A 27,205-nucleotide genomic window follows, 5' to 3' on the forward strand; every position below is an offset into this window, starting at 1 on the left:
GGTGCCGGTGCTCACGCGGCGGCAGGGCCTGGCACATTCCCAGCGGCGGCCCCGGACGCCCTGCCCGTTCCCACCGCCGCGGCTCTGCCCATGGCGGGGGACAACCGGAGGAAGCGCGGGGGGTCCCGTGCGGTGCCGGGGGAGAGCGGCGGGCGGGGGTCTGGCGCGGCCCTTCCCGCTACGTCACCAGGAGCCGGCCCGACATCCCGGATCGCCCCACGCCCCACCCCGCCGCGCACGCGCCGCCACTGCCCCCGGCCCCGCCCCCCTCGCGCACGTACGGACTGAGCGCGCGGCCCGGCCCCGCCCCCCGCGCGCACCCACCGGCGCCGTTAACCGGGAGCGACGGCCCCGCCCCGGCCCGCCCCGCCCCGCGCGGCGCTGATTGGCCGGGGGGGCGGCCGCGAGAGCCGCGGACCGGCGGCTGATTGGGCGGTTGGAGCGCGCGCGCGGCGGCGGCAGGGAGGGAGGGGCGCGGAGATGGCGGCGGGCGCGCGGCGCCAGCGCCCCCTAACGGACGCGACGAGCGTGACAGGCGGGCGGGGAAACTCAGGGATGGGGAAGCGAACGGGGAGATCGGCGGGGGAAACTGAGGCACCGGGATGGGGAAACTGAGGCACGGGAATAGGAAACACATGGTGATTGATGGGGAATCAGACACGGGGGGCAGCACCCCCCCTGCAGCAGCGAGCGCAACACAAAACCACGGACACCGAGTCATGCCGGGCTCCCGGGCGTGTATAAAGCCCCCGAACAACAATGGGTTGGTGACAGGGGGACAGCGGCCACTGGCCAAGCTGGAGACACCCCATGGTCACTGCACCCTCGGTCCCCGGTGCCAGGGGTCCGGGGTGCCGAGGCCATGGCGGGCTCAGAGCAGGGTGATCTCGCTGGGCGGCAGCGTCAGCCTCTTCTCCCGGGCGCCCAGCAGCCTCTCCATGTGCGCGGCCACCACGCGGCACAGCTCCAGGCCCTGCATAGGGACACACCGTTGGTCGGTGGCCGTGCCACCGCTGTGAGAACCCCAGCAGGGCCACATGGCCATGTGCCCAAGTGTCCCCGACCTGCTCCAGCTGCAGCTGGGTGATGCCCTGAGCCAGGAGGTCTCCCAGTGTGATCTCCACGTAGGGATAGCTGGATCCAGCCGTGGGCCGCTGCGTCCGCGTGGACTGGATCTCACTCAGTGAGAACTTGGCGATGGGTTCCTGGGAGAGGGACAGGGGGGTGGCCAGTGCGCCCTGGGAACCCCTCCAAGGGGACCCCAGCTTGGAGCAAACTGGTCTAGTGGAAGGTGTCCCTGCCCATGGCAAGGGGGTGGAACTGGATGAGCTTTAAGGTTTATTCCAACCCAAGCCATTCCATGATTCCATATGTCCCACACGGCCCCACACCTACGTGGGTCTCCTTGCTGAGGAAGTTGAGGCCGTTCTGGTTGACAGCCAGGATACAGGGTGAAACAATGGCGTTGTTGCTGCAGCTCTGGATGTAGAAGAAGGACGAGCCGAACATAGGGTAGGCACTCAGCAGCCCTGCAGGGCAGAGGATGGGGTCTCACTGCCCACTGCCACCCCAGGTGACCTGCACCCAGGAGCAGCCAAGGGAAAGGAGTGTCCCCATGTAGGGCCTGGAAGCAGCCTGTCCTGTCCTGCCAATCCATCCTGCCCTCCATGTGCAGCACCCCAGGCTCTGTGCAGGGACAAGGGCTGGCTGTCCTAGCAGTATCTCATCCCCATCATCATCACCCTCCAGGCAGCATCACATCCCCAGCAGGACTGCATCTCCAGCAGCATTACATCCTCATTAGCACTATGTCCTCATTAGCATTGCACCCTCTCAGCATCCTCTGCCTGTGAATGTCACCTCCCCGTGCCCATCGCTGTCCCCTCACCCAGGAACTGTGCCCTGGCCTGGTGGGCGCTAAGTGCCTGGGCTTGCTGCACGTGCTGGGTCACCATCTGCAGCCAGGACTGGGGCTTCAGCAGGCGGAAGAGCTGCGGAGGGACGTAGTCCTGCATCTCCCGCCTGTGGGGAGCCCAAGGTCAGGGTCAGTGGGTCCCAAATCCTATGGGACACGTGTTTCCCCCCCTCTCCTGTCTCCTGCCATACGCGGTGGGGAGGTGGTGGTGGTCCTTGGCTCGGTGCTGGAGGGCGGCCAGCTTGGCCACATGAGGGAAGTGCTGGTCTCCCGGCCTCGCTGGCGGCAGGACAGTGAACAGCCCCTTGAGGTAGTCAGGGAGCACCTGGTGGGTGAAGACAGAGCACAGGGACACGGCTTGGGGATCGGGCACGCTCTGAGGGAGACAGGGAGCTGGCCCTGGGGGAGGCTAATGGGGTGGCCTGACCTGGTTGTAGTGGACGGTGACGTAGAGCTCGTTGTCGAACTTGAGGGGCTGGCTCCAGACCACGCGGCGGCACCAGAAGGTGTAGCTGGTGTCCCGGAGCTCCGTCTCTGCTGCCACATCCAGGACGTATTCCCGGCGGGTCAGTGGCCTCACGCTCTGCCCTGTGACACCCAGGAGTCAGGCCACCACACCACCTTGCATGGCTGTCCCATCCTGTCTTGTCCTGTCCCATCTGTCCTCACCTCTGTCGGTCACCACAAAGAGGATGTATTCCTCCAAAGCCTCTGGATTCTGCAGCCCCATCTCACAGCACAGCTCCTCAATCACATCCAGAGCCACCTGGGCACAGGGACAGATGGCTGTGACATTGCCACATCCCCCTGTTGTGCTCTGGGCCACCAACTTGTCCTGAGCATTGAGGCTCATCCCAATGATGATCCACTTTTCCCAGAAGATAAAGTCCCACAGCAGGGACAGCCAAAGGGTGCAGCCCCCCCACATCCGCACCCTCTGGGTGCCCACAACTGAGGTGTCACCATGATCTTGGGGTGCACTGAGCCTGCTGTCCCCTCTGGCTCACCGAGCACGTCCTGATCTTGAGGTGCCTCTCGATGCCGCCGGGCAGGAGGAAGAGCTGGCGCTTGGCGCTGCGTCCAGCCTGCATGGGGGGACACATTGGGGTACAGGGGGGCCCTTCACACAGCAAGAACCCACAGGAAACCCCAAATCCTGCAGCTATCCCTAAGGAACCATCCCATTGGGATCATCCTGTCTCTTGCCTTTCCTGTCATGCTGAACCATCATACCCCCACCCCGCCACTCCATGTCCACAGAGCTCCATCCCCACTGGGGACCCTTGAAGGCTCAGGGTACCCCCCAAATGGTGAAGAGCAGAGCCTAAGAAGGGCTGTGCTCTCTTGGGAAGATCCTCCAAAAGGATCATCTCAGTTCCAGGGTGGTGTCTGAGGGACATCCCAAGCCCACAGGGGGAACTGACCCTATGTGGGTACCCAGAACTTCTAGGGGGGGATCTCAAGCTGACACCAGCCCTGTTCCACTCCTTGGGCACCCACGGGCCCTTGGCCTCACCACCATAGCCTTGAGCTCCATGCTGCTGGGGAAGAGGCAGCGGCCGCCAAACTGCAGGGTTTTCCTCAGGTTCTGCTCACAGGCTTTGGCGATGCCTGGCAGGAACAGGTACTGGGATGAAGGATGGGGCTGAGTTGCCACACTGGCTCTGTTAGAGCTCCTCCTGAGCTCTGTGACACCTGGGGTGTCCTTTCCCACCCTACACCCAGCACCCTGGGGTGTGCACAGCCCCTACCGTGGAAAGGCAGCTCCGGATGCCTGCTAGCATCCTGCAGGAAGGCCAGGAGGAAGGGCTGGAGCACCTCAGAGCACTTGTAGTAGGCAGCGAGGATGTAGAGCAGCCTCCAACCCCTCTGGCAGCTGTCCCTGTGGGAACAGCCAGGGCTCACCCCCTAAGCAGGGTGACCACAGTGGCACCCATCACCTTGGGGAGCAGCATAGCCCTCTGCAAGGATGAGGTCCCCCAGGGATACAAGTGTCCCAGTGCCATCCTCTGCAGTCCCACATGGGTGTAGGGACTCACGGCTTGGAGCTGGTGTTGTTGGTGATCTGCTTGATGATCTGGCAGTATACCTCATCCCTCAGGACCTCCTGCTCTGCACACAGCTGAGGGACAGGCACAGCTGCCACCTCTCTGCCACCCCTACCCAGGCCACTCCCAGGACTCACCGCCCCAGTGATGGATTTACCTTGAGGATGATGCAGACAGCATCCAGCTCTGTCTGCCCCCGCAGGGGGTGGTCACCCATGAACTTCATCACAGCTGAGGACAACAAAGCCACATGATGACACAGCTCAGCATGTCCCTTCCCCAGGGTGGGCACATCCTGGGCACATGGAGCAGTGGGACCAGAACTAAACTCCCCTAGGACACCCCCTCTGCCCATCCCAGTCCAGCTCCATGCTCCTCCAAGGACAGGGCTGGGGACGGCTGAGGGACAGGGGAACAGGACACTCATGCCCCTGCCTACCTTGGAAAGCCTCAGCAGCCAGTTTGTTGAGGCCATCATCCACAAATTCAATGAGTGACTCCTGAATAGGAATCTGGAGTGGGAGGAGAGGGCCAGCTCTGGGACCCTGCTGGGGCCTCAAAGGGACCTGCAGGTGGCAGCAGGACAAGGGCACCCCAGGACTCCACTTCCCCATACCTTGGTGAACGTCAGCATCTCCAGCACACTTGGCACCTTCATCCCACGGGAATCCCTGGCAGAAGGACAAGAGAGCAGGTGGGCACAGGTGTCCCCACCATGGCACGTCCCTGTCCCACCGCTGGACACTCACGTGGTCCGACGTCGTGCTGCACGGAAATGCCGCTGGGCAAAGGCCAGCATGGGACAGGCCCCAGTGACATCCCAGAGCTGCTTCACATCATCCCCTTCTGGACCCTCCACAAAGGTGGCACTGGCTGGGGACACCTGTGGAGCAGGGCAGTGGGCACTGGGCACAGCCAGCACCAGGGGACAGCCAGCACAGGGCACAGCCAGCACCGGGCACAGCCCCAGGCCAGGGCCCACCTCAGTTTTCCTGTCCAGCTCCTGGGCAGCAGCAGTGGAGGCCACAGCCACGGCCACAGCTGCTGAAGCCACCACTCTGCCCTGCTTGTCCCTGGGCTCCTCTTTCCTCTCCGCAGGCAAATGGACAAAGTCGGGCGCCGCCACGGGCTGGACGTACTCAGCAGGGAAGAGCCCTGACCTGCCATGGATGGCCCCAAACTTCCACCCTGTGCCAGACAGATAGTGGGGATGGCCCCAGGCTGGCAGCCATGGGGGCACCCCTAAAATTCTCTGCCTGCTCCCTCCTGCCTCTGCACCCCCAGCCCTTTTCAGGGATCTGGCCGTAGAAGCAGCTGCGGTTTGGCATCACTCAAGGGAAAGGTGCAGACCAGGAGCCCCAAAGCCTGTCACCTGAGGGACATGGGTGGCACCAAGGTGGGACCTGCAGGGGAGCATCTCCCTGCATCAGGTCAGTGCCAAAGAGACCCCAAACCATCCTGCTGAGGGGTGACAGAGGCAGGACCCTGCTCCGTGCCCCAGACCAGGAGGGGACACAGGTCAGGGCACACCAGGGACACACACAGGGACAGTGTGGTACCCACCAAAATCCTGGGTGCCTGTCTTCAGCTCCTCCAGGTACATCACCTTCTTGCGGACCACGCAGCCATAGTAATGGTCTGCAGGGACACCATGGGGACACCAGGGGGACAGGGGGTGTCACAGAATGCAAGGCACAGCCTCCTCCAGGGCAGGGCAAGCCGTCAGTCTGCTGCCCCTGTGTCCCCCATCAAAAGCATTTTGGCATGGGGGTCTTTGGGGGTCCCTCACCTCTCTCAGGGTGCTCCAGTGACTGCAGGTGGATGATGTCCCCTTTGTGGAAGCTGAGCTGGCACCCGTCTTCTGGGCTGTAGTTCCTCACAGCCACCACATACTGGGAGTCCTAAGCACAGGGGGTCTGGCACAGTCCATGCACATAGGGACACCCACACCCCACCCAGCACAGAGACTTCATGCACCCACAACCTCAGGACTATTCCCTCAAATCCAGCCATGATCCCATTTGCAGGGTGTCCTCCCCTGCCCACCCCAGCTCCCTAAACACAGGCACACGAGCAGGGTCTAACCCCCAGGACAAACCCACCCTGGCCCCAGGGCACCCCCCACCTTCCTGAGCTCTGTGATGAAGTGATCGACCATGACCTTGACCTGGGGGGCTTTGGGGGAGAAGAGGATGAGCTTCTCACTGCGCAGGTTGAACTCCAGCATGTTCCTGGATGGCGTGGTCACAAACAGCACGTCGGGGTAGCTGGGGCAGGGCGAGGGGAAGCTGAAGCAACCTGTGGCATCTGTGGCACCCACAGTACCCACCCCACCCTGGCCACCCCTACCTGTAGGCCCGCAGCACCCGCAGCTGCTCCCCAGAGACATTGGTGCCCTTCACCATCCGCAGCAGCTTGATGCCAGTGTGGGACACGGCCAGGATCTGCACACCCGTCCCCACGCTGCCCTGTGGGCCAGGACAGCACCTCAGCCAGGGGCATGGTGACCCCCATGCTGACCTGCCCCTCAGCTGGACCCTCACCGTGGCAGGGAAGAGGCGGGAGAAATACACCTCACAGCCATCCCGGGCTGCGGCAATGATCTCCCTCTTGACATTCTCGGTGGCCACAGGGCTGAAGGAGTCCAGCTTGTTTTCCGCTGTGGGGAGGGGGAAATACCTGAGCACCTCCTGCCTGGAGAGGATGTGGACAGAGTTCCTAGCGAAAGCAGGGAAGCTCATGCCCTTCCCATGCCTGGCAGGACTGTGTTGCAAAGACAGACATATGTCCCCCAAGCAGCTGGCTGAGACCTGACACAACTTGTGATGTTGTGGAGCACTAAATTACAGGGCAGGGGGGTCGTTGCTTTTGGAGGCAAAACTACCGAGGGTTAAGCAGAGGCAGTCCTGGCTTGGAGATACCCAGGAGATGAGGACAGGCACAAGGTATGAGCCCCCAGGCAGGGAGCAGCAGGACACAGAGTTACCAAAGAGGGATTTCAAGCGGAGCCGCTCCTCCTGGCTGATCCGGATGCAGGTGTCAGACAGCACATCGTTGAAGATCTGGGAAAGGGGGTGAGGAGCAGTGGGGTTGTGTGGGGAGGATCAAAAAGCCCCCCCAGCCCCAGCTCCTCCATGGGAGCTGAGCAGGGGAAGGCAGGATGGCCACAGTGGGATGAGTAAATCATCACCCCACTGGGGAATACCCCATCTCCAGGGGACCCCGGGGGGCTGCGGGGCCAGCTCGGTGCCTCACCTGCCGGAAGATGAGATCGAGCAGCAGTGGGTTGTTGATGCTGTCCTTGGGGTAGAAAACCTTCCAGGAGAGAGACCAGGGCTTGGTGTAAACCCCCTTATCCCGGTAGGATCTTGGCATTAACCTGTCCCCAAGTGTCCCCATAATCTGTACCTCCTTCCGGATGAATATTTTCCAGGGCACGTTATGGTAGGTGTAGAAGTCCTCGCTGCAGCTGCGGTGCAGCTGAGTCTGGACCTGCTGCGCCTCGGACGGGAGCTCCCGTGAGACAAAGACTTGCAAAGAGACAGAAAGCCTTGCAATCCCGGGGGGAACCACAGGGGGAAACTGAGGCACAGGGAGCGGCTCTCTGACTGAGCCGGACACAGCAGTTATCCCACCAGGCATCAGCTGCGCCACTGGGAGGGCATAGTGCCTCGCTCCACCGTGGCCCCCCCAATGCCACAGCTCTGCCCAGCAATACCTGGGGGCCGTGTGGCTGCAGGACGTCCAGGTGCTCGCAGCTGGTACCTGGCACTTGGCACCGGCTTCACCGCAGCCACCACTTCCTTGGGCCCCTGCCAGGCACAGAGGGGCTGTGGTCAGTGCCAGTGACACGCCTGGCCTGGTCAGGGGGACACAGGGGCGGCAACATCCCTACCACAGCTGATGGCACCCGGGCTGCTGAGAGCTGCTCCTTCAGGATCTGCATGGCTTCCTCATGGGGGTCCAGCTTCTTCCCAAAGAGCTTGCTGCCGAGACAGCATCCCACATCACCCCAGCATCAGCTGCACCCCAGCATTCCCTGTACCTGACACCACCTGCAGCCCCATCACTCGCTGCACCCCGTCATTCCCTACACCCCATCATCCCCTACACCCCAGTATCAGGACCAGCACCATGCTCCCCCAGGCAGGAGAAGCCCGAGGCTCGGCTGGGGACCCAGGTGTGTACCTGTGGGGCTGGGAGCTGCGCGGGGCTGGCTGGCACTGCCGGATGATGTTGCGGATGTCGTGGGTGGGCCGCGGGAAGTGCTCCGAGTTGAGCCGGGAATGCCGTACTGGCTCTCCCGGCCACCGCCGGCCCACGGCTGCTGCGGGGCCAAGCACAAGGCTCAGGGGCCCTGGCTCAGTGCCACGAGCCCCCGTGGCCATCCCATTACACCAGGACCCCTTACCGGCTTTCTGTGAGTAGGGGCGGGGCTGGGGGACATGGGCTGGCGTCCCTTCTGCTGCTCTGCCCTGCAAGGGACACAGTGCTATCAACACCTGCACCTCCAGCTGCTCCCATCCCCAGGAGCTGCCCCAGAGAGGTGCCCTGAAGACTTCTCTGCGTCAGGGGGCTCGACCCCTCCCGGCCCCGTTGCACTGACCGAGGGTCCGGGTGGCTGGTTGACATCTGCCCGCTGCTGTGGGGACGGGTCTGGCTCTGTGCCTGTGACAGCAAAGAGGAGAGCTCAGTCAGAGCTGTGGGGCTCTGGGTGCAGGGATGTCCCCCACACCAGAGGAACAGACAGGGAAACTGAGGCAGGGAACTGGGTGGGGGTGTGGAAGTGCTCGAGGTGCTCACCCCTTGGCTGCTCCACAGCCACAGGAGGTTTGCTCTGGCTGGCATCAGTGTCACTGCTCCCCCCTCCCACACCACCTCCTCCCTTCAGCCTCTGCGAGAGGATGGATGGCTTCTCCAGCTCCTGGGGGACAGGTGTCAGGGTACAGTGACCAGGCCACCAGCACCCCAAAATGTCTCAGGCAGGGGAACACCACTCTCACCCCATTGCCGTAGGAGAGCACGGGGTCAAAGAGGCTGTCCAGGTACCGGTCCAGACCCCTCTGGCTGCGTGGCTCCCCAAATTCCCCATCTGTGAGGGGACAAGGCATGAACCACGGGCATGGCAGGGCTTTGTCACAACTCTGGTGGACAGGAGTTGGGGGGAACAATGCCCTACCATGGGGGTGATACGCCTCTAAGGAGGGCAGTGTGGGGGCTTTCACAGGTGGGGGAGGAGGCACTTCATCCAAATCAAATCCATGTCCTAGCACCCTGCAGAGAGGGAGGATGGCACTCATCGAGCACCCACTGGGGGCCAGGTTTTCCCTCAGGAGCCCACCCACCCCTACCAGCACTCATCCAGCTCGGTGCCAGGGTTCCCCCCACCAGCCCCACATGGGGCACCCATCCCTGCCCGGGTACCTACGGCCGGCTGTCCCTGCTGTGGCTCTCGGTCCCGTCCCATGCAATGAGGAAGCAGGATTTCTGTCTGGGGAAGCCCCGTAGCAGCTCGAGGTCAGAGACAAGGTCCAGGACATAGTCATGTCCAGCCAGTTCAGCCCACTGGGCACCAGCCTTCATAGCCACGGTCCAGCCACGCCAGCCCTCTGCCAGCCCTCTGCCAACAGCCAGACAATGGGGATGGGCACAGGCTCCACAGGGACACCCTGCCCATGAGCTGGGCATTCAGGCTCCCAGATCCGGGGGATACCAAACACAGCCCCAGGTGACACCGTGACCTGCTGGGTGGATGGGTGCCAAGCCAGCACCTACCTGTACTTCAAGACATCCCCTGCCAGACCCTCGCCTGTGCTCCAGGAGTGGATGGGGCAGGAGAACTGGTCACCTGGGGAGGGACAGGTGATGAGCAGGGGCCACCAGTCTCTCCTGCTCGTGAGGATGGTCACCCTGGGACTGACCCTGCCCAGCTCCATGCCCCTGTACCGTGCTGCACACACCGTTGAAGCAGTGCAGGTCAAGGGCCATGCTGGCCTGCTGCCTGTTTGCTGTCCACTCCAGCAGTGAGGGGGGGAAGGTGCGGGCGGCCGCGGTGCCCAGCTGGGAGTGGGCCATGGCCTGCATCAGCTTGCGCTGGCACACTGGCTTGTAGCCAGCAAAGGCGTAGTCAGACACGAACCTGTGGGGAAGGGAGAAGGGACATGGGCAGGATCAGGTGTGCCAGGTTGGGACAGAGGATCACAGAGGGATTAAGAGCATCCCTGGAAGGATCTAGGCAGCATCCCTGGAGGGATCTCGGCAGCATCCCGGGCACACGTGCCAGGCTGGCCCAAGGCATCTTGGACGGATCTCAGAGCATCTCTAGTGGGACTTGGCCAGTATTCCTGGGCACATGTGCCAGGCTAGCTCTGGGGAACCAAGAGCTGACATATGTCAGCTTGGCCAGAGGGATCCTGAAGGGACCTCAGAGCATTCCCAACAGGACCTGGCCATGTGTGCCAGGCTGGCCCAAGCAATCACAGAGGAACCGGTTGGGGCCTAGGCAGCATCCTCAGCCACAGGTGCCAGGAGAGCCCTGAAAAGCCCCAGCAGTGTTCCCAGACATGAGCACCAGTCTATTCCAGAGGGTCCCAGCCATCCCCATTGCCCACCCCAGAGCCCATCCCCAGCTCACTTGAGCAGGTACTTGTCGAAGGCAGCGGATGGGGGGAAGGCGCTGAGGCAGGTGGCCAGCAGCAGCCAGCCCCGCTCCTCGTTGTTGACATTGGTGTTCCTCCAGACCTGGTTGGCAGCTTGTGCCAGGAGCTCGTCCCTCAGCCCAGGCACTGACAGCCCCTTCTGCACGATGTAGTTGCCGAAGAGGGTCTCCTGTGGGCCGCCCAGCCCTGGGTCCCCCATGAACCGCAGGATCTGCACAGGGACAGCCAGGTCCTCCCTCTGACCCCAGGCACAGAACAGGCAGGGCACTGTGGTGGTGGACCCTTGTGCCATCCCACCTACCAGCTGGAAGAGGCTGAGAGCCTCGTGGCACAGATCCTCATCCAGCCGGGTGAGGGGGGCTTTCAGTGGGGCTGTCAGCATCCCAAATGCTGGTTCCTGTGGTGACACCCGCACCCATGGCTACCTGGGGACAGCCTCAGGCCACGAGGGGCTGGCCCCATTGTGCTGGGCATGGTGTTGATGCTGGGTGGAGCCTGTGAGGCTGCCAAAGGGCTGGGGTGAAGGATGGGGCCAGCAGCCTCTTGGGAGTGGGGCAGGGAGGGGCTCAGGCTGTGCTGGCAGCACTGGCACACATTGCCCAGAAAAGCTGTGGCTGCCCCATCCTTGGAAACGTTCAAGGCCAGGTTGGACAGGACTTGGAGCAACCTGGTCTAGTGGAAGGTGTCCCCTGCCCATGGCAGAGGGTGGAACTGGATGGTCTGTAAGTCCCTCCCAACCCAAATTATTCTGTGGTTCTATGCCAACACCCTGGCAAGGCTTATCCAGCCCCGGTGCTGTCATTCAGGATGTCGGGGACTGGGAAACACAGAGCAAAAATAGGGATGAGGAAGAGGAATGGGGCAAAGTGGCCGTGGGTGGGGCCGGGGTCCCGGGAGCAAAGCGACCTGGTCTCCCGCCCCAGCGTTCCGGATCCGCCCCGCGTCGGGCGTCCAGGAGGGCTCAGCGGGTCTCTCTCCGATAATCTCAGCGGGGTCCCCCCGGCCTCTGGAGACGACAGGAACCCACGGGGAGGGAGGGAGGTGGCAGCCAGCTCCCCACAGCACCACAGCCACCCCGGATCCAGCCTCTCTTGCTACCCGTGGTGTCCCCAGGGTGGGATCCCGGTGTGACAGTGCGGGGAGCCACCGCGGGGACCCTGAACCTCACTGCTACACCATGACCGGGGTGCCAGGGACACCCCAAAAGCTGTCTGCCCGTCGGGAAAAGCTCCCCGCTGCCGGGCCGCGGCGCGCACCTTACCTGGAAGTGGCCCCGCACGTACTTGGCCATGGGGTAGTCGTTGATGTCGAGCGGGAGGGTGAGCTGGGGGTCGGGCTGCAGCGTCGGCGGCGGCACCAGCACCACGCAGCCGGCATTCACCTCCCGAGCGGCTGCGGCACAGCGGGAAGCTACGGCACGGCCGTCGGGGTGGGGAAACAAGGGGCTGGGAGCGGTGGCGGTGTGGACCTCGCTCACCTGCAGCGGCCTCCAGCAGCCCCATCAGCTCGGCCGGGATCTCCAGGTGGGTGACATCCACCACCTCCCTCCGCGTCAGCTCCTGCCGCCGCAGCACAGGGATGGAACACTTGCCGTGCTGGTCCCTGCCCCAGCACTCACGGGTGCCGCGGCCAGGAGCGCAGGGATGGGCAGGGATAAGGGCTCAGCAACACGAGCTGCACATGTATCACACGTGTGCTCCCACCACTGCAGCACATCTTTACCTGCTTCATCCTCTCCTTCTCCTCTTCGGCCCGCCGGCGAGCATCCTCCTTCCTCTGCAAAGCAGAGCAGCCATGCTGAGTCCCACCGGAGGAAGGGAGACCCTGAGGCATCCCAGCACCCTGGGTTGTCATTGACCCTTCTCCAATATCAGCAGGGTTTTCACCCCGAAAAGGCACTGCCCATACCCAATGGGACACGGAGGAGGTGGCGGGGTGGCATATTGGGGGATGTACAGTCTGGGGATGCCACTGCCCTCTCCAGACCCACCACTGAACATGAAGCAGGTGGCAGCAGGTCCCCTGCGCCCCCTGGGATGTGACAGTCCCCACTTCACCCACCTTGAGGTACCTCCGGCGGTTCACGTAGATGTGCACCAGCGACCTGAACTTGATGAGTGTGTGCCGCATGCGCCGGTACCGCTGCCTGCAGGAGGGCACTCGTCACCCTCTGCCACCCACCAGTGCCCACCCGCCATCCCCAGGGACCCCCACCTGGCCAGGTATCCCCGTGCCCGGCTCTGCAGGAGGATGATCTTGCGGCGCAGGGAGCGGAAGCGGCGCTTGATGAAGAAGGTGCGAGCATAGCGCTGGAGCGTGAGCGCAGCCAGGTGATGGGCACGGGCTCGCTTGCTCTCCAGCGCCTGGTACAGCTGCTCCTTCAGGAAGAGCTGGGAGCAGGGGTGAGGCCATGAGCTCCCCACCTTCCTCAGGGTATCACCAGAACCAAGCCCCGTCCCAGGACAGTACCTTGGTGACACCGACGTAGTACATGCTGGGGTTAACAGGGCAGAGGCTCCTCAGCATCTCCACGCAGTTGGATCCATTGGGAATGACATTGGACCACATATCAACGAGGCAGCGATACCTGGGTGAGCCCATGACACTGTCACCACACAGGACCCTGCTGGGACACCAGCACAGACCCTCCCTGTGGTTACAAACACTGCACCTGGGGATGCAGCTTCTCCCAGAGCTGTGTATTAACACGAGGGGTTCCCAGCTCCCACTGTGTGGGAACCTCAGCCCAAATGCTGCTCCCAAAACATCCACAAACTCTGTGGTCTCCCCTCAGTGGAATAGCGGTGCCCAGCCCGCAGCCCCCAGGCACCTGTCGATGAAGACGAGGAAGGGGATGCGGATGGGGAAGCCCTCCTTGCGGATGCGGATGGTCTCCAGGATCCCTGAGTACCGCAGCTGGGTCCTGACCACGTCAGCCTCAAAGAGCCCCGGCTCCTGGGGTGGGGATGGGGAGAAGCATTAGCAACTACACGGGCAAACCCCCACCTACCCTGTGCCCACAACACTCCCAGTGCCAGTGGGGCAGGTAGAACAGGCACCAGCACAGGCAGGAGAGCCCCAGTTCTCACCTTCTTGTTGTTGGGTTTGATGCAGCGCACAAAGAAGGGATTGCACCTGTGACAGAGAGACCCTGTCAGCCACAGAGAACAAGGGACAAAGCCAGCGCAGCCACCTTGGGCTCAGATCCAGCTGCCAACGACCCAGTGGGCGGCCTGGCTGCCCACCCCATCCACTGACCTCTCCATCTTCTCCACCAGCTCTAGGAGCGACTGCTGGAACCGTGCAGCCACAGTAGGAGCCTTGTACCGCCGTGTCCTGGTGCTGCTCCTCCTGATGAGGCTCCTCTGCCGGGCCATCACCTGGGCGTGGCCAAAGAAGAGGTTGGCCACCACCTTGGGGAGACAGGAAAGGTTAGAGGGGAGGAAGGTGGCTGGAAAGGGGCAGCTCTCCCTCATCCTCTTTGCACCCCAGCCACTCCTTTTTTGCCCAGCCCTGAGCAAGCTGCATCCCCTAATTGTAGCTGGATTGCCTGGATAGGGATGGGGATGTGGATATGGATAATACAAAGCACAGGAGCAGCCCATGTGCCTGTTTGACTCCCAAATGCTTGAGGGGTCAAAGCCCACAGGATCCCATGGGTGGAGCCAGAGGCATCCTCTATTTCTGGTCTCCCTGAGCTTCACCAGCCATGGGGACATGCTTGGGGACATGGAAAGGGAGGTGTGGAAGGGGGCTATTGATGCCCAGTGTCACTGCAGAGCCAGCACCAGGCAGGGCCCTACCTTGGTCCTGCTGCTGATGAACAGGTCCAGCACATCCTGACGGACCTGGTCATAGTTTTTATCCAAAAACTTGTGAACCTGGCAAATAGCAAAACCTTATGGTAAGGAGCCTGGCAGGATGACAGGGTGAGGCAGGGAGCTCCAGGACCCCAGCCAAACCCCCAGAGATGCATTTCTCTCCTTGGTGCAGGATCAACCTCCTCTTTAACCCATCTTAACATCCCTGCTGGACATCCCAATGTCACACACCTGGTAGGTCACCTTCCCTGCATAATGCTTGATGGTGAACTCAGGAAGCGGCATCTTCGGCTTCGTGTACAGCGGGTTTGTCCCGTGGTGGTAGTGACACTTCTGGAGGAACGTATGGTCAGTGGCCTGGGAGGGGACACAGGAGTGACACACAGCTCAGGCAATTCAGCAGCAGGTTAGAACTGGGTGATGTCCAAGGTCCTTTCAAACCCAAACCATTCTGTGATTCCATGATATTTCTATGATTATTTTAGCTTATCCAGTCTGGAGGAACCCGGGGGTTTTCCCAGGTTGTCCAGGACAGCCCAGGAGAGCAACCCTGGACCATAGTGATTTCCCAGCCACAGTCACCTCCCAGTCTTGGCTGCATCTCATCCCTGGGAAGCCCCTCACCTGTGGGAAGCAGCTCTGGTCATCCAGGATCCGGAGGATGCCATAGGGTTTTTGGGAGATGAGGTCAATGCAGGGCTGGTTGTCGCTGAAGGGAATCTCCTTCCACTCGATCTGCTCCCGGAGATACTCCTCCTGCAGGGTGGGCACCAGGTCAGCCCTGTGCCCCAAGCCCCACAGCAGTGCCCAGCACTGGGCCAGAGCCCAACACTGCCCACCAGCCCCACCTGCTCCTCCTGGAACACAATCCTGTTGAAGAAGAACTGCATATACTCATTGGCATAGTTGATGCACAGCTGCTCAAAGCTGTTGAAGTTGAGGTCCTGCAAGAAGGAAGATCCATGGAGCCTGGGGAGGATGGAGCTGGGATTGAGCCAGGATGGAGGTGGGATGAATCCTGCTCACCTCGAAGCCATAGATGTCCAGGATGGCAATGGAGAGGGCCTCCTGCCGCGGGTACACCAGCTTGTTGATGCGGTCTGTGAGCCAGCTGAAGAGCAGGGAGTAGAGGGTCTTGGCAATGGCATCCCTGCAGCGGGGAGAGATGAGCAGAGTGCTGGAGCTGTGGAATGGTACCAGTGTACTCCACTACCACAGCCAGCACCCACCACAGCATCAGTTTGAATCACTACAGAGTCTAATACATACTGGGGGACCTGATCATCCCCTTTCCCAGCTGGCATTTCACTTCCCATGCCATCCCTGGGGGTCAGACCCCCCCCATACCCTCCTGCAGTGCAGCTCCCCTCCCCTCTACCTGGCATCCACAGCGCTTTCCACAGTCAGAGGCGTAAAAATCTTCTCCCGCTGTGTTTCCTGGTTGGGAAATGGCATGATGGGGTTTCAACAACATCAGCCGTGGTCCCCAGGGGCCAGAGACCTCCTCCCAGCCTGTGCCCCCCTGCACTCACCGTCACCTTGAAGGTGATGGCTTTCTGCAGCCCCTCAGGGGAGACCTGCAGCAGCTCAGCCACCGTCCGGATCTCCGTGGCACTCACCACTGTGGCCACCTCCTGGCAGTCAGTCTGCAGGACACAGCCATGCCATGGGATGTGGTGATCTCCCCTTTGCCACATCCCAAATTGTGCCCAAGGAGCACAGCTTGGCTCCCCACTGTGGAGATACCTCGTATTTCTCAAAGTAGACGTTGCCCAGGTGGAGGACGGAGGAGAGGATGCGGAAGATGCTGTTCTGCTCATCCACGCTGAAGTTCAGCACCTCCATGGTATTGAGCAGCCGGCGGAAATCCTCAGCGTCGTCCTTGCCAGGAATCTCACAGTTCCCACCCTGGAACAACCCCCTCAGTGCATCCCCAGTGACCTCAGTGGGGTCAGAACCCAGCATGGGGGGTCACCCTGCCCTGAGCATCCTCTTCATCCACACACTGAGGACTCAGGTACCCACCAGCACCCTGAGGTTGGGCAGCTCCCCAAAAATCAAGGGGGAGCTGTGGGGGGGTCTGGGGAGGGGACACAGTACCTGGTTCAGGTAGTAGTAGGTCTCGGCACCCTGCAGGCAGTAGCGCTGCCGCTGCTGGGATGGCAGCCCTGCCAGCATCTCGTAGAAGATGTGGTAGTTGCGCTCAGTCTTGGCCTGGAGAGCAGAGAACAGAGCTGGGGAGGGGGTGGCAGAGGGGGCAGAGGTGGGGGGCAGAGCCCAAGACCCCTCACCACACACCTGGAATACCACGCGGGACTTCTCCAACAGGTACTGCGAGGTTATGGCACCGCAGATCAAGCCACTGCAGGGGTAAGAGTGGGCACCTGGCTGGCAACCTTGGTGTGGGCAGGGGCTGTGGCCCCCCCAACACACCCACACATGCCCCAATGCCCCCCAGCAAAATGAGGGGTCAGTGCTGCTCCCTAGATGCCACCAGGGATGGGTGGGCAGAGAGAGGTGTCTGCAGCTGGCTCGAGCGCTGCACCCCGAAGTGATATCGGGCACCCCTGTGTCGGGATCAGTGGGGCCAAGAGAGGACAGGAATGGGATATGAGGACAGGGATGGGCACTGGGAATGGTCAAGGTGCCAGCCAGGTCACAGCATCCTTGCCCCTACCCCAGGGACAGCCACCTGTCTTCAGGTGCCATCACCTTTCCAACACCAGGTTTGTCCCAAAAGCATCCCCATGTGTCCTCCCAGAGCCAAGGGACAAGGGCCTGGGTTGGGCTGGACATCCCTGGGACAACAGGGGACACAGGGTGGGAGCGGCCACACACAGGTGTTACTCAGCATTACTTACTCCTCCAGAAAGATTTCCACAAATTTCCCAAACCTGCTGGAATTGTCATTCCTCACGGTTTTGGCGTTGCCAAAGGATTCCAGCAAAGGGGTCGCCTCCAGGATCTGTTGTGGTGATGGGGAGAGCTGGGGGGATCAGCCTGGGCACTCGACACACCACAGGACATCTCCAAGGCTAGGGTACCCCCTCTGTCACCCTGCCACCCTCAATGCCACCCCATGCTCCATGCAGACCCACAGTGCCCAAATCTGAGGTGTGCACCACAACCAGATTAAATGAGGATGTGAGAGAGCACAAAGACTCCATCCATGTGCATGCACTGACTTCCTGCTGTCCCTCCCACCTTTCCCCTGCAGCTGGACTGCCATGGCCAAGATGCCACCACGATTCTCTGTCCCCCTGAACACCCCCAGCCCACGTGTCCCCTCGGTACCTCTATCTGCCATGGTCCAGGTGGAAGCGTTGGGACAAGGAGAGAGCAACAGAGCCGTGAGGAGGGATGGAAGAGAGTGATGGGAGGTGGGAGAAGAGGATGGGGACATGGGGACTAAGGGATGTCCCCAGGGCAGCACCCCACCTGTGGGGCAGTGCTGCGTTTCTGGCTGACGGCTGCCAGGTAGCTCAGGATCAGCTTGGTGGCTTCAGTCTTCCCTGAGCCGCTCTCCCCACTGAAACACAGAGTGGGGGCATGGCTGGGGCTGTCACCAGCCAAGCAAGGGATGCTCACCCCAAACCTCCCCAAACCAGCACCCTATCCCCAGGGTCAAGCCAGGCTGGTGGCAAAGACCCAGAAATTAGCAGGAGGAGTGTTGATTAGGAGGCAGCCCAGGGGGAGGAGGTGCATGAGGACAGCCATGTCCCACCTGATGATGATACACTGGTTGTGTTTGGCATCCATCACTTTGGAGTAGGCGACGTTTGCGATGGCAAAGAGGTGCCTGGAGTGGGGACAAGCAGGGGGGTGCAGTGCCACGCTGGCACAGGGACCCCCAAAGTGCCACCAGCACCCCATGCACAGACACAGCCGCTGCAGCACTCAGTGACTGAGGGTTCTCCAGGGACCCAAGAGTAGGGGATGGAGGGTGGGAGTGACCCTGTCCCCAGAGGGCATTTGGGGACAGCCTGGTACTCACGGTGGGTTTTCACCCAGGGCTCTGCCTTCATACTGCAGCACCTGCTCCTTCCCGTAGATGTTGTAGAGCCGGTACGGGTTCACTGACACCAGGATGCTGCCGATGTAGGTCTGCCAGAAAGACAGAAGTGTGGGGCTGCGAGCCCTCTGAGGGTGATGACTCCCCAGAGATCCCACACCTACAGCCTTTGGGGGATGCTGTGTCCCCCTAAGCTTACGTAGATGAGCTGGCGCTCAAACCGCGTCCGGATGTTGCTCAGCACTGCAGCCTCCTGCAGGTCCCTGGCATGGAGCAGAGGCTGAATTAGGGGGTGACAGAGGGACAGGGGAGTGTCTACTGTCCCCAGTCCTCAGCCTCTCCAGGCTTGGCAGGCTGAAGCAGAGCCCATGTTGGGATGAGGTGGGGTGGGAAAACAGGGTGGGGGCAGCAGCCTCACTGTCCCCCACAGCACTGAGTCATGGTGTAGGTGACAGGGACACTCACTCCAGCTGGGTCATGTCCTCCAGCCCGTCCTCCTCCTGTGGCTCCTGGTACCGTACGATGGGCAGGCTGCACAGTGACTGCATCTGCATGGAGCAACCATCCCATCATGGCAGGGATGTGCCAACACCTCAGATACCCCACCCAGTTGCCACCAGCACCCCAGAACACCATCTGTGACCCCAAACCAGGGCACACGCAGTCAGCAATGGCAGGAACCCCAAGAAAACACCCCACAGCCCCAAAACCAGTCTGCCAGCAAAGCACTGGGGTCAGGTGAGAGCAGCAGTGCTGGAACACACAAACATGAGGCCGCCAAGGCCACCTGAGGGCTGTTCCCAGGAAAACCTGGTCCTGAGAATCCCGGTCCTGCTCACCGTGGGCATCACCCTCAGTGGAGGTGATGGAAGGGGGCTGAGGCTGCTCCCCCTGGCCACGTGCAGGGGTGACGCAGGACAGGTGTCACCTGGGAGGCCGCGCTGGCGCCCCGCCAGGCGGTGGGCAGGAAAGCGGACACCCTCCCGGGTCACCGTGCCACCTGCGCCTGTCCCCGCCGGATCGGGTCTCTGCATTTCCATACGCCAGAATCAAGTGTCCCTCGAGGGGGCCGCTCGTGGGGGGACACACAACAGGTGATGATCCCCTCTTCTAGCCTGCTCCCCACGGGAGGACCCCGCCAGCACCCAGACCACCCACAGCCATTTATCTCCCACCCTGCAAACCCCTCTGCACCGACGCCTTCGTGCCCGGGAGAGCCACCAGGCACCTCGACTCGCCACCCTGTCGCGGGTCCCGCCAGCTCGCCCCCGGCTCCATCCCCCCGAGGGGGCTCTCGCGGGGGTTACCTTGCTGCGCCAGGGCTGCTTGGTGCCCAGGTACCCCTCTGCCCAGGGGTGCCTGTCCCGCCAGCCGCCCGCCGGCGGGCGCTGACACAGGTATCGGGCGATGTCGGCCCCCCACTGGCCCGCCCACCGTCGGGCGCGCTGGGTGGGCTGCTGGGGGCGGCCCTGCTCGGTTGTCCAGGTGTCGGGCATCTCCCGCACCCGCACGACGTGCTGCGTGGACCAGTGCTGCTTGTACATGCGGGATGCGCGCCGGAAGGAGCCCAACCTCTGCACCTGCGGCGTCACCACCGCGTAGCGCCCCGCGCCCTCCTCCCCGACCGCCCCGTCAACCTCGATGGGCTCCGCCGGCCCCGGGGGACGAGCGCCGTGGCGGGGGACGGCCGGAGAGCCGGGGGCTCGCCCGTGGGGTGGTGGGAAAACCGCACGACGGGGCGGTGAGGGGCTCCGGTTGCCGCGTGGGTTGGAAGGGGGGACGGGGCGCCCGGCGTCGGCCCAGCCCCGGCGCCCCGAAGGTGGGCTCGGAGACCTGCGGGTGCTCCCGTCCCGCCGGGATGGGCGCCGGGGCAAGGAGGGCGAGCGAGTGGAGGGATGGCGGGTGGGTGGTGAGGAGGAGGGACCTTTGGTGGGGGCTATGCTCTTTACGAGCAGCGAAGCCAGGGACTGCGCCACGGAGCGCCCTTTGGAGAGGCTGCGGCCCCCCGCTTCAGCAGACGGCCTCGGTGGGGGGGAGTGCGGGGCCATCCCGGCGAGGGGCTGCCCGATGCGCTGGATGAAACTTTTGGGAGTGCTGGGAGCGGGGCTGGGCGGGGGGGGCACCCCGGCGGGACCCCGCGGGGCACCCTGCCAGAGGGGCAGCTCCTCATCCCAGGAGGGGCCGAGGCGGCGGCTGCCGGGGCGGGACGATGGTGCGAGGAAGGGGCTCCTCTGCAGCGGCTTCACCGCCTTGGTGGGGGGCTCGGGAAGCCGGGGCCAGGCCTGGGGGAGCGGCAGCCCGGGGGGGCTGCTCCGGCGCGATGACAGCGGTCTCCCCGCCGCGGGCCCCTCCGGGCGCCTCCCCCCCGGTCCCGGTGAGCGGGGGGCGGCCGGTGGCGGGGCGGGGGGCTCGGGGCCGAAGCGCCGGAGGCTGGCACCGAGGGAGGGGGATCGCCAGGGCCCTTCGCCCCGCGTGCTGCCGGGGCGCGGACGGACGGGCGGCGGCGACGGGGAGCGCCCGGGGTTGGCGAAGGGGTTACGGAGCGACGGCCAGCGCGCAGCCCCCGGCTCCCGGGGAGGGACCTGCCCCCAGGGCCCCGCCGGTGGGGAAGGGTTCCGGCCCCCCAAACCGGCGCTCTCCATCCCCGCCAGCCTGCGGCTGGAGCGCCTGTAGGAGGGCTGGGGGGTGCGGGACCGAAATCCTCCAGCACCTCGCGGCTGCCGGCTGGAAGGAATCGAGAGGGATCGCTGGAGGAATTGCCCCAGAGGGCTCCCGCATGCCCGCGCTGCCGAAACCCGGCGTCCCGGGGATGCCGCAGGACCGGGGGCTGCCGGAGGCGGCGGCGGCTCGTACTCGTCGTAGTCGTCCTCGTCACGGGCGGCGGGCAGGTGGGGGGACGGCGGGAGGGGGACGTCCAGGCGGTCCCTGCCGAAAAGCTTGACCTGGGGTCGGGGGAAGAGCCTGAATTTCCTGTTGAGGGAGAGCTTGGAGGAGAGCGTCTCCCGCATGCCCCGGAGCGAGGAGGCGCTCAGGATGGAAAAGGGATACTCCTGCTCCTCTTCCTCTTCTTCTTCCCAGTCCTCGGGCTCCTCACCCTCAGCGATCTCCTCCAGGCCCAGGGCATAGGGGTTGCAGGATTGGGCATGTGGTGCCCACCCGCCCTCGCTGTACTGGATGCGATGCTCAGGGTACTCGCCCCCAGGGTACCCCCCAGCAAAGGGCTCCCCAAAGTCCTCGTAGGGGTCCCCCCTGTAGCCGAAGGACCCTGCTGCCTCCTCACCATACTCCGGGTCGCTGCTGTAAGGGTCATAGAGGCTGAGGGGAGACCCACCACCAAACGGTGCCTCATCCTCGAGCTCTGAGTAGCCATAGGGGTGCCCTGGCTGGTCACCGTCCTCCCAAAATCCCCCGTGGTAGTCATACTCCTCCTCTGTCTCATAGCCAGGGTAGTCAGAGTAGGGTGTCGGCACCGCATCCTCAAAGCCGTACCCTGCTGGGTAGGCTGGGCTCTGCATGTAGCCTTCCTCCTCCTCGGAGTAGTTGTGCCGGGGGCCATAGGCTCCATCCTCCTCCTCACTGTAGCTGTGCCACGGGTCGTAGGCTCCATCCTCCTCGGCATAACCATGGTGGGGCCCATACCCTCCATCTTCCTCCTTGGGTTGACTGCTCCAGGGCCTGTAGGCTCCATCTTCCTTCTTGCCATAGCCACGGCGGGAGCCATAGGCTCCATCCTCCTTACCATATCCTCTCCGGTGGCTGTAGGCCCTGTCCTCCTCCTTGGCCAAGCTGTAACGGGGCCCCGGTGGCTCTGCCGTGCGCTGGGAGCCCCGCCGGGACAGCCGCCTCGCCATGCTGCCCTGCCGCGGAGTGCCAGCCAGCCCTGCACCGCCAGGGATCCGCTTCATGTTGGCCCGGTGCCTGAGGATCTCGTCTTCCGCGGGGAACGGCAGCTTCTTGGCACCAATACGGGACAGCCAGGCAGTGTCGGTTGCCCGGCTGCCTCCCACCAGCCGCCCGCGCCGGGAGAGCACCTTCCTGGCCAGCCAGCCTGTGGCGGCGGCCGCCTTGCTCAGCACCTGTGCCCGGGGCTTGAATTTCCTTTCCGGGCGCCGGCGGAAGAGCGACGTGCCGTCCTCGGGGTCCTGCCCGCCCCGCCGCAGCAGCAGGAAGGATGGCTTCAATGGGGGCTCCTTCTTGGCCTCCTCTTTCCTCTTCTTGCCCACCTGCTTGAAGCGCATCATCAGGTTGGAGGTGGACTTGAGCACTGCTTTGTTCTTCTTCTTCTTCCTCTTCTTGGTGCTGTGCTTGTGCAGGCCCCAGAAGAAGCGGGATGTGTTCTTGAACTGCCCCTTCTTGGGCCGACGCAGCCCCAGGTTCTTGAAGCCCAGGAAGAGCTTCGAGGTGCTGCGGAGGCTCCGCTTTGCCTTGGCCTTCGGAGGTGCTGCGGCCTCCTCCTCGGCTGGGCTGTCTTCCACAGGTTCTTTTGGCTGGCCCTTGGCCTCTGCACCCTTGGCCCCTTTCTTCTTCTTGTCAGTTGTCAGCCCCATCACCAGTTTGGAGGTGCCCTTCACGTTCTTCTTGGCTGTTGTAGCGTTGCTCTCGCCCTCCTCTTCCTCTGTCTCCTGCTGAGCCTTCTTCCCACGGCCCAGTTTCATTGCCACTCCTGCCTTGGGCAGCCCCTTCTTCTCCTTCCCCTTCCCCTTCTTGGGCTCCTCTGCAGCCACCTCTTCCTCATCTTTCTCCTTTTCCTCCTTTTCCACCTCCTTTTCCTCTTTTTGCTCCTTTTCTTCCTTTTCCTCCTCCACCACCTCCGTCTCCTCGCTCTCCTCTGCCTTCAGCAGCTCCGCATCTGAGGCATCCTCTGACTCGTTGGGATCCTCCTTCTTGCCCTTCTTGCCATCCTTCCCTTTCCCTTTGCCCGCCTTCCCTTTGGGCTCTCCCTTCTTGCCGGCCATCCTGGCAGCGGCGGGCGCTCATGCTCCGGCCCCAGCGGGGCCCTGGGAGAGGATGCCCTGTGCCGGCAGGCGCCTGCTGCCGGCTCCGGCCCCCACCGCCTGCCCCGGCTGGGTATTTACCTGTGCCCGGCTTTGGCGAGGCGCATGCCCGTGCGTGGCTCCCTCGGGCGCCGGTGGCCGCCCGCTTGGCATGGCGCTGGGGCGGTGGGAGCCGGCCCCGGGGCAGCCCGGCGGAGCTGCTCCTGCCTCCCGCACACCCCGCGAGTCGGCAGCGCGGTGCCGGTGGCTCGGATGCGGCTGTAACCCAACCGCCAGGCTTGCGGCGGCATGAATAATGTAAGGGATGCACCACGCCAGCCCCGAGACTTTTCCGAAGGAGCGGGGAAGGGCCCCTTGCTGCTGGGAGCATCCCTCCAAGGGGACGCTGTAGTGGCAGCACCGTTACCCCAAAAAGGGATGCTGCCACCTCCCCAGGCCTCGGAGCTTCCTCTGCCCCACCCTGAGGAATCAGCCTCTTCCTGCAGTCACCACGGAGACGAATGGAGCCCAGGGATCTGTGAAGCCAAGCGGCGGCACCAAGAGAGAGGTGACAATTCTGCAGAGCCCAAGGCAGCAGAGGGAACACACCCGAGGGGAGCAGTGGAAGGGAGGGATCCAACACCAGACCAAATTCCACAGCCCCGCCGGGAAGCACTGAGGAGCCCAGAGCGCGCAGGGGCACTCCTCGTGCCATTCCAGGTGTCAGGTGCGTGCTGGGGGCCACACGTGCCCACACACGGCTGGCAGGAGGGGCTCCATGTGCCACACGTGTGACCCGCGGCAGGGCCAGCAGCGTGTCTGTGCACACACGTGCCCAGGCGCGGGGTGACCATATCAAATGTTAATGCCAGGCCTGGATTCCTGCGACTGCAGCTCATCAAAGTTTAAGCAGCAGGAGTGGGAACTCGCTGTCCCACATGGATCACCTGCAGGCAGCAGTGGGGCTGGTGTGGGCAGGGGCAGCACCCTCTGCACCACTTTACAGGGGATGAGTTTGGGGAGACAGAAGCCTCCAGCTGTGCAGCAGCTGGCAGAACCAAGGAACCAGCAGCAGCTGCTGGACTGAACCCATTGGTCTCCCCCAGGATCAGGAGAGCCCAAGGCTGGCACCTCCTGGCACTGTGTTGTCCCCAGCCTTGTCCCTCCCTGCCACATCTACAGCGGAAGGGCATCCACTGTGATCCTGTGGCTTTGCTTACTCCCTGCATTAATTTCTGGGACAGACAAATCTTGGTCTGCACAGATGGAGGCAGCTCTGGAGAGCAGGGTGGGCAGAGGGACAGAGTGGGATGAGAGGCACCTGGCAGGCATCAGGAGAGGGTCTATGACAGAAACACAGGATGGGCAGTAGCCCTACCCAGCACTGACACAGTCCATGCACAGGTGTGCCATGGCCACTGAGCCACATGGGCCTGCCAGAGCCTGCCCTGCCAGGGGCACAGGGGTCTGCCACACCCTACCACCCCACTCCTCCTCCTGGCATGGGCACACAGAGCCTGGGCACCATGATGTGGCAGGGAACCATCTCGGACATGGACACAGCCCTTGTCCCTCTGCTGGCAGAGAGCAAAGGGGTATCAGCCTGTTGAAAAGCTGGTCCAGGTCACCCTCTGCATCCCACCATTTGTGCACTCCTTGCCACCATCCCACTCCCCTCCACAGACCCTACCTGTGTCCCTCAGTCAGGGCTCTCAGTGCCCTGGGTGCTGGCACAGCTCCCATGCTGTTGCCATGGCTGGACCCATGGTGCCTCCCTGCCCATGATCAGGGCTCTCCAAGAGGGGGAATAAAGTGAGAGAGAAGGGGCTTCATCCCACACAGATGCTGCCTTCCGTGGTCCCAGCCTCCCTACCAGACCCCAAAAACACCTCCCCATGTTCTACATCCTGGGCACAGGGTTCACCTGCCTTTGGAAGGGCAGAGCTGGCCAAGAGGATTTTGTGCCCAGGTGCAGGGGGATGGAAGCAAATACAGGGGGTCAGAGGGGCACCCACACTTGGTGGCTGTTTCCAGGGTGTCTGGGCATGGCTGCATTCAGCAGCAGCACAGAGGAGGGATCCTGGGTGCAAAACCTGGCAGTGAGGGCTCTCTGCATTGGCAATGGGTACCAAGGCTCTGGTAGAAGATACCCAGAGCATCCTTTGGTCAGGTTAGTCCTGAGTGTCTCCAGGCACGTGGGTGAGGCAGGGAAAGCCACCTCACCCCAGGGACACGGCCCAAGGCAGCCCCGGTGCCACAGCCGCAGCCTGCGGCTGTGCCACGGCTGGATGCAGGGAGGGGATGGAGGCTTTGGCCTCGGGGGTTCACCCGCCCCAGCCCGGCAGGACGCGCGGCTGCCCAGGACGGTACCTTTGGAGTGCCGGCATCGGCGGGCAGAGCTCCAGAGGCGGCAGCTCCACGTCTTCAGGCAGGTCTGCGGTCACCAGCCGGCCCCGGGTCCGCTTACAGCCTGTTTCCAGTTACAGCCGGAGCAGGGCTCCGTGCCACCACACCACACCACGCCGGCCCCGGCACTGCCGTGCTCCCGGGAGCTCCGTGCTCCGGCACCACGGAGCCACCCTGGGCACCTCCTGGCTGCGGCAGCACCTCTCACCACATCCCCTTCCCTGTCTTCAGTTCTGCATCATTACACATCCACTTTCAAACATCTGTGAGTAGGTGAGGAAGCCCAGCCGCAGCTCTTGTCACTCCAGTCACAGCTCCAGGGATGCTGAGAGCACAGGGATAAACTGGACCCTTCCAGCAATGTGACAATGGCACAGCCCTCCAAACCCCTCAGGCACAGTGGGGTCTTTCCTTGCTCCTCCAAGCATCCATCACCCCCTGACCTGGCTAATTTCCATCCCCTCCAGTTCCTGACTCCAAAATGAGGATGGAGACCCAGCACACGAGCAATACATGGCCATCCCTGCCTGCCAGCTGCTGTCTGCTCCCCACGAGGGAGGTGTTATGGGAGGAGATAGGCCAGAGCAGATGCTGGAACCACAGACCAGCTGGGCATGATGCTGGCATGCACCCAGGAATATGCTGGCTGGCAGCCCTGGAGACAGGTCACAGCCCTGTGCCATCACCTCAGTCCCAAAGCCAAGCCAAGCCAAGCTTTCCCGGGGCAAAAAAGCCCTAAGGTAAAAGGAATGAGGGGAAGGAGTGGTAGGAAACAAGAGGTAGAGGGTTCCAGGGAAGGAGGGAATTTTCAGGGGAGGCTGCTCTGCTCTGGAGGGCAAAGTGGGGCTGTGGAGAAGGTGGGAAGGCAGAAGGTGAGATAAGGGAGGATAAAACCAGCAAGCAGCCAGGCAGGGACAGGCAGAGGTGAGGGGACATCACACACCTTCACCGGGAGAACCCGAACAGCACCGTTTGCTAAAAAAAACACTGCTCCACACGAAGGTCCCTTCCCAGCAAAGCCACTGCAGCACCTGTGAGCCCGAGGGAGGTGCCCCCGAGCTGGGGCACCCACAGCCACTCACCTGGGGTAGCCACTTGCCCTGCATGGCGTGGGGCAGGCTGTGCTCTGCCAGAGCCGTGCTCCGTCCCTGCTCCCTGTGGGGACCATCGCTGCTGCACCGAGGGACCCGATGCATATTTGATGACTGCTATTATTGTCATCTCCACTCATGAGCAGAGGGATGGGAGTTGATCTTCCCTCACAGAGCTGGGGAGCTGCAGGGAGGGAGTAGCTGGAGGGGTGAGGGCCTCCTCCTCCCATAGTCCCTGTCCCTTGCACCCTGGTGACACAGCTGGACTGTCCTGCATCCT

The 27,205-nt window shown here is 62.9% G+C and overlaps 1 protein-coding gene across 1 annotated transcript; it reads right to left on the reverse strand.

Annotated features, from left to right (window-relative positions):
* Nucleotides 1–871: 871 nt before the first annotated feature.
* MYO15A (myosin XVA) lies at nt 872–22,696 on the reverse strand (the record flags this gene model as incomplete). Its single annotated transcript, XM_083872288.1, has 63 exons — nt 872–973; nt 1,065–1,205; nt 1,396–1,529; nt 1,889–2,022; nt 2,107–2,240; nt 2,343–2,503; nt 2,585–2,681; nt 2,923–3,000; nt 3,432–3,526; nt 3,667–3,797; nt 3,955–4,037; nt 4,121–4,194; nt 4,403–4,475; nt 4,580–4,634; nt 4,713–4,846; nt 4,946–5,151; nt 5,527–5,601; nt 5,753–5,864; nt 6,089–6,230; nt 6,313–6,431; nt 6,507–6,622; nt 6,950–7,025; nt 7,219–7,278; nt 7,372–7,493; nt 7,682–7,775; nt 7,859–7,949; nt 8,152–8,290; nt 8,375–8,438; nt 8,570–8,631; nt 8,767–8,887; nt 8,967–9,055; nt 9,143–9,237; nt 9,392–9,583; nt 9,739–9,811; nt 9,924–10,102; nt 10,598–10,833; nt 10,924–11,019; nt 11,884–12,014; nt 12,100–12,181; nt 12,345–12,398; nt 12,684–12,768; nt 12,837–13,012; nt 13,092–13,209; nt 13,453–13,577; nt 13,712–13,757; nt 13,881–14,035; nt 14,426–14,503; nt 14,675–14,800; nt 15,068–15,199; nt 15,292–15,387; nt 15,470–15,593; nt 15,822–15,880; nt 15,976–16,089; nt 16,190–16,351; nt 16,544–16,657; nt 16,742–16,805; nt 17,305–17,429; nt 17,882–17,972; nt 18,168–18,242; nt 18,438–18,547; nt 18,655–18,718; nt 18,921–19,003; nt 19,763–22,696. 63 exons carry the CDS (start codon nt 22,694–22,696, stop codon nt 872–874), a joined length of 9,708 nt encoding a protein of 3,235 aa, XP_083728414.1.
* Nucleotides 22,697–27,205: the final 4,509 nt, after the last annotated feature.

The sequence above is a fragment of the Zosterops lateralis genome (assembly GCF_965231275.1).
Source record: "Zosterops lateralis genome assembly, chromosome: 15".
In the NCBI taxonomy this organism is placed as follows: Eukaryota; Metazoa; Chordata; class Aves; order Passeriformes; family Zosteropidae; genus Zosterops; species Zosterops lateralis.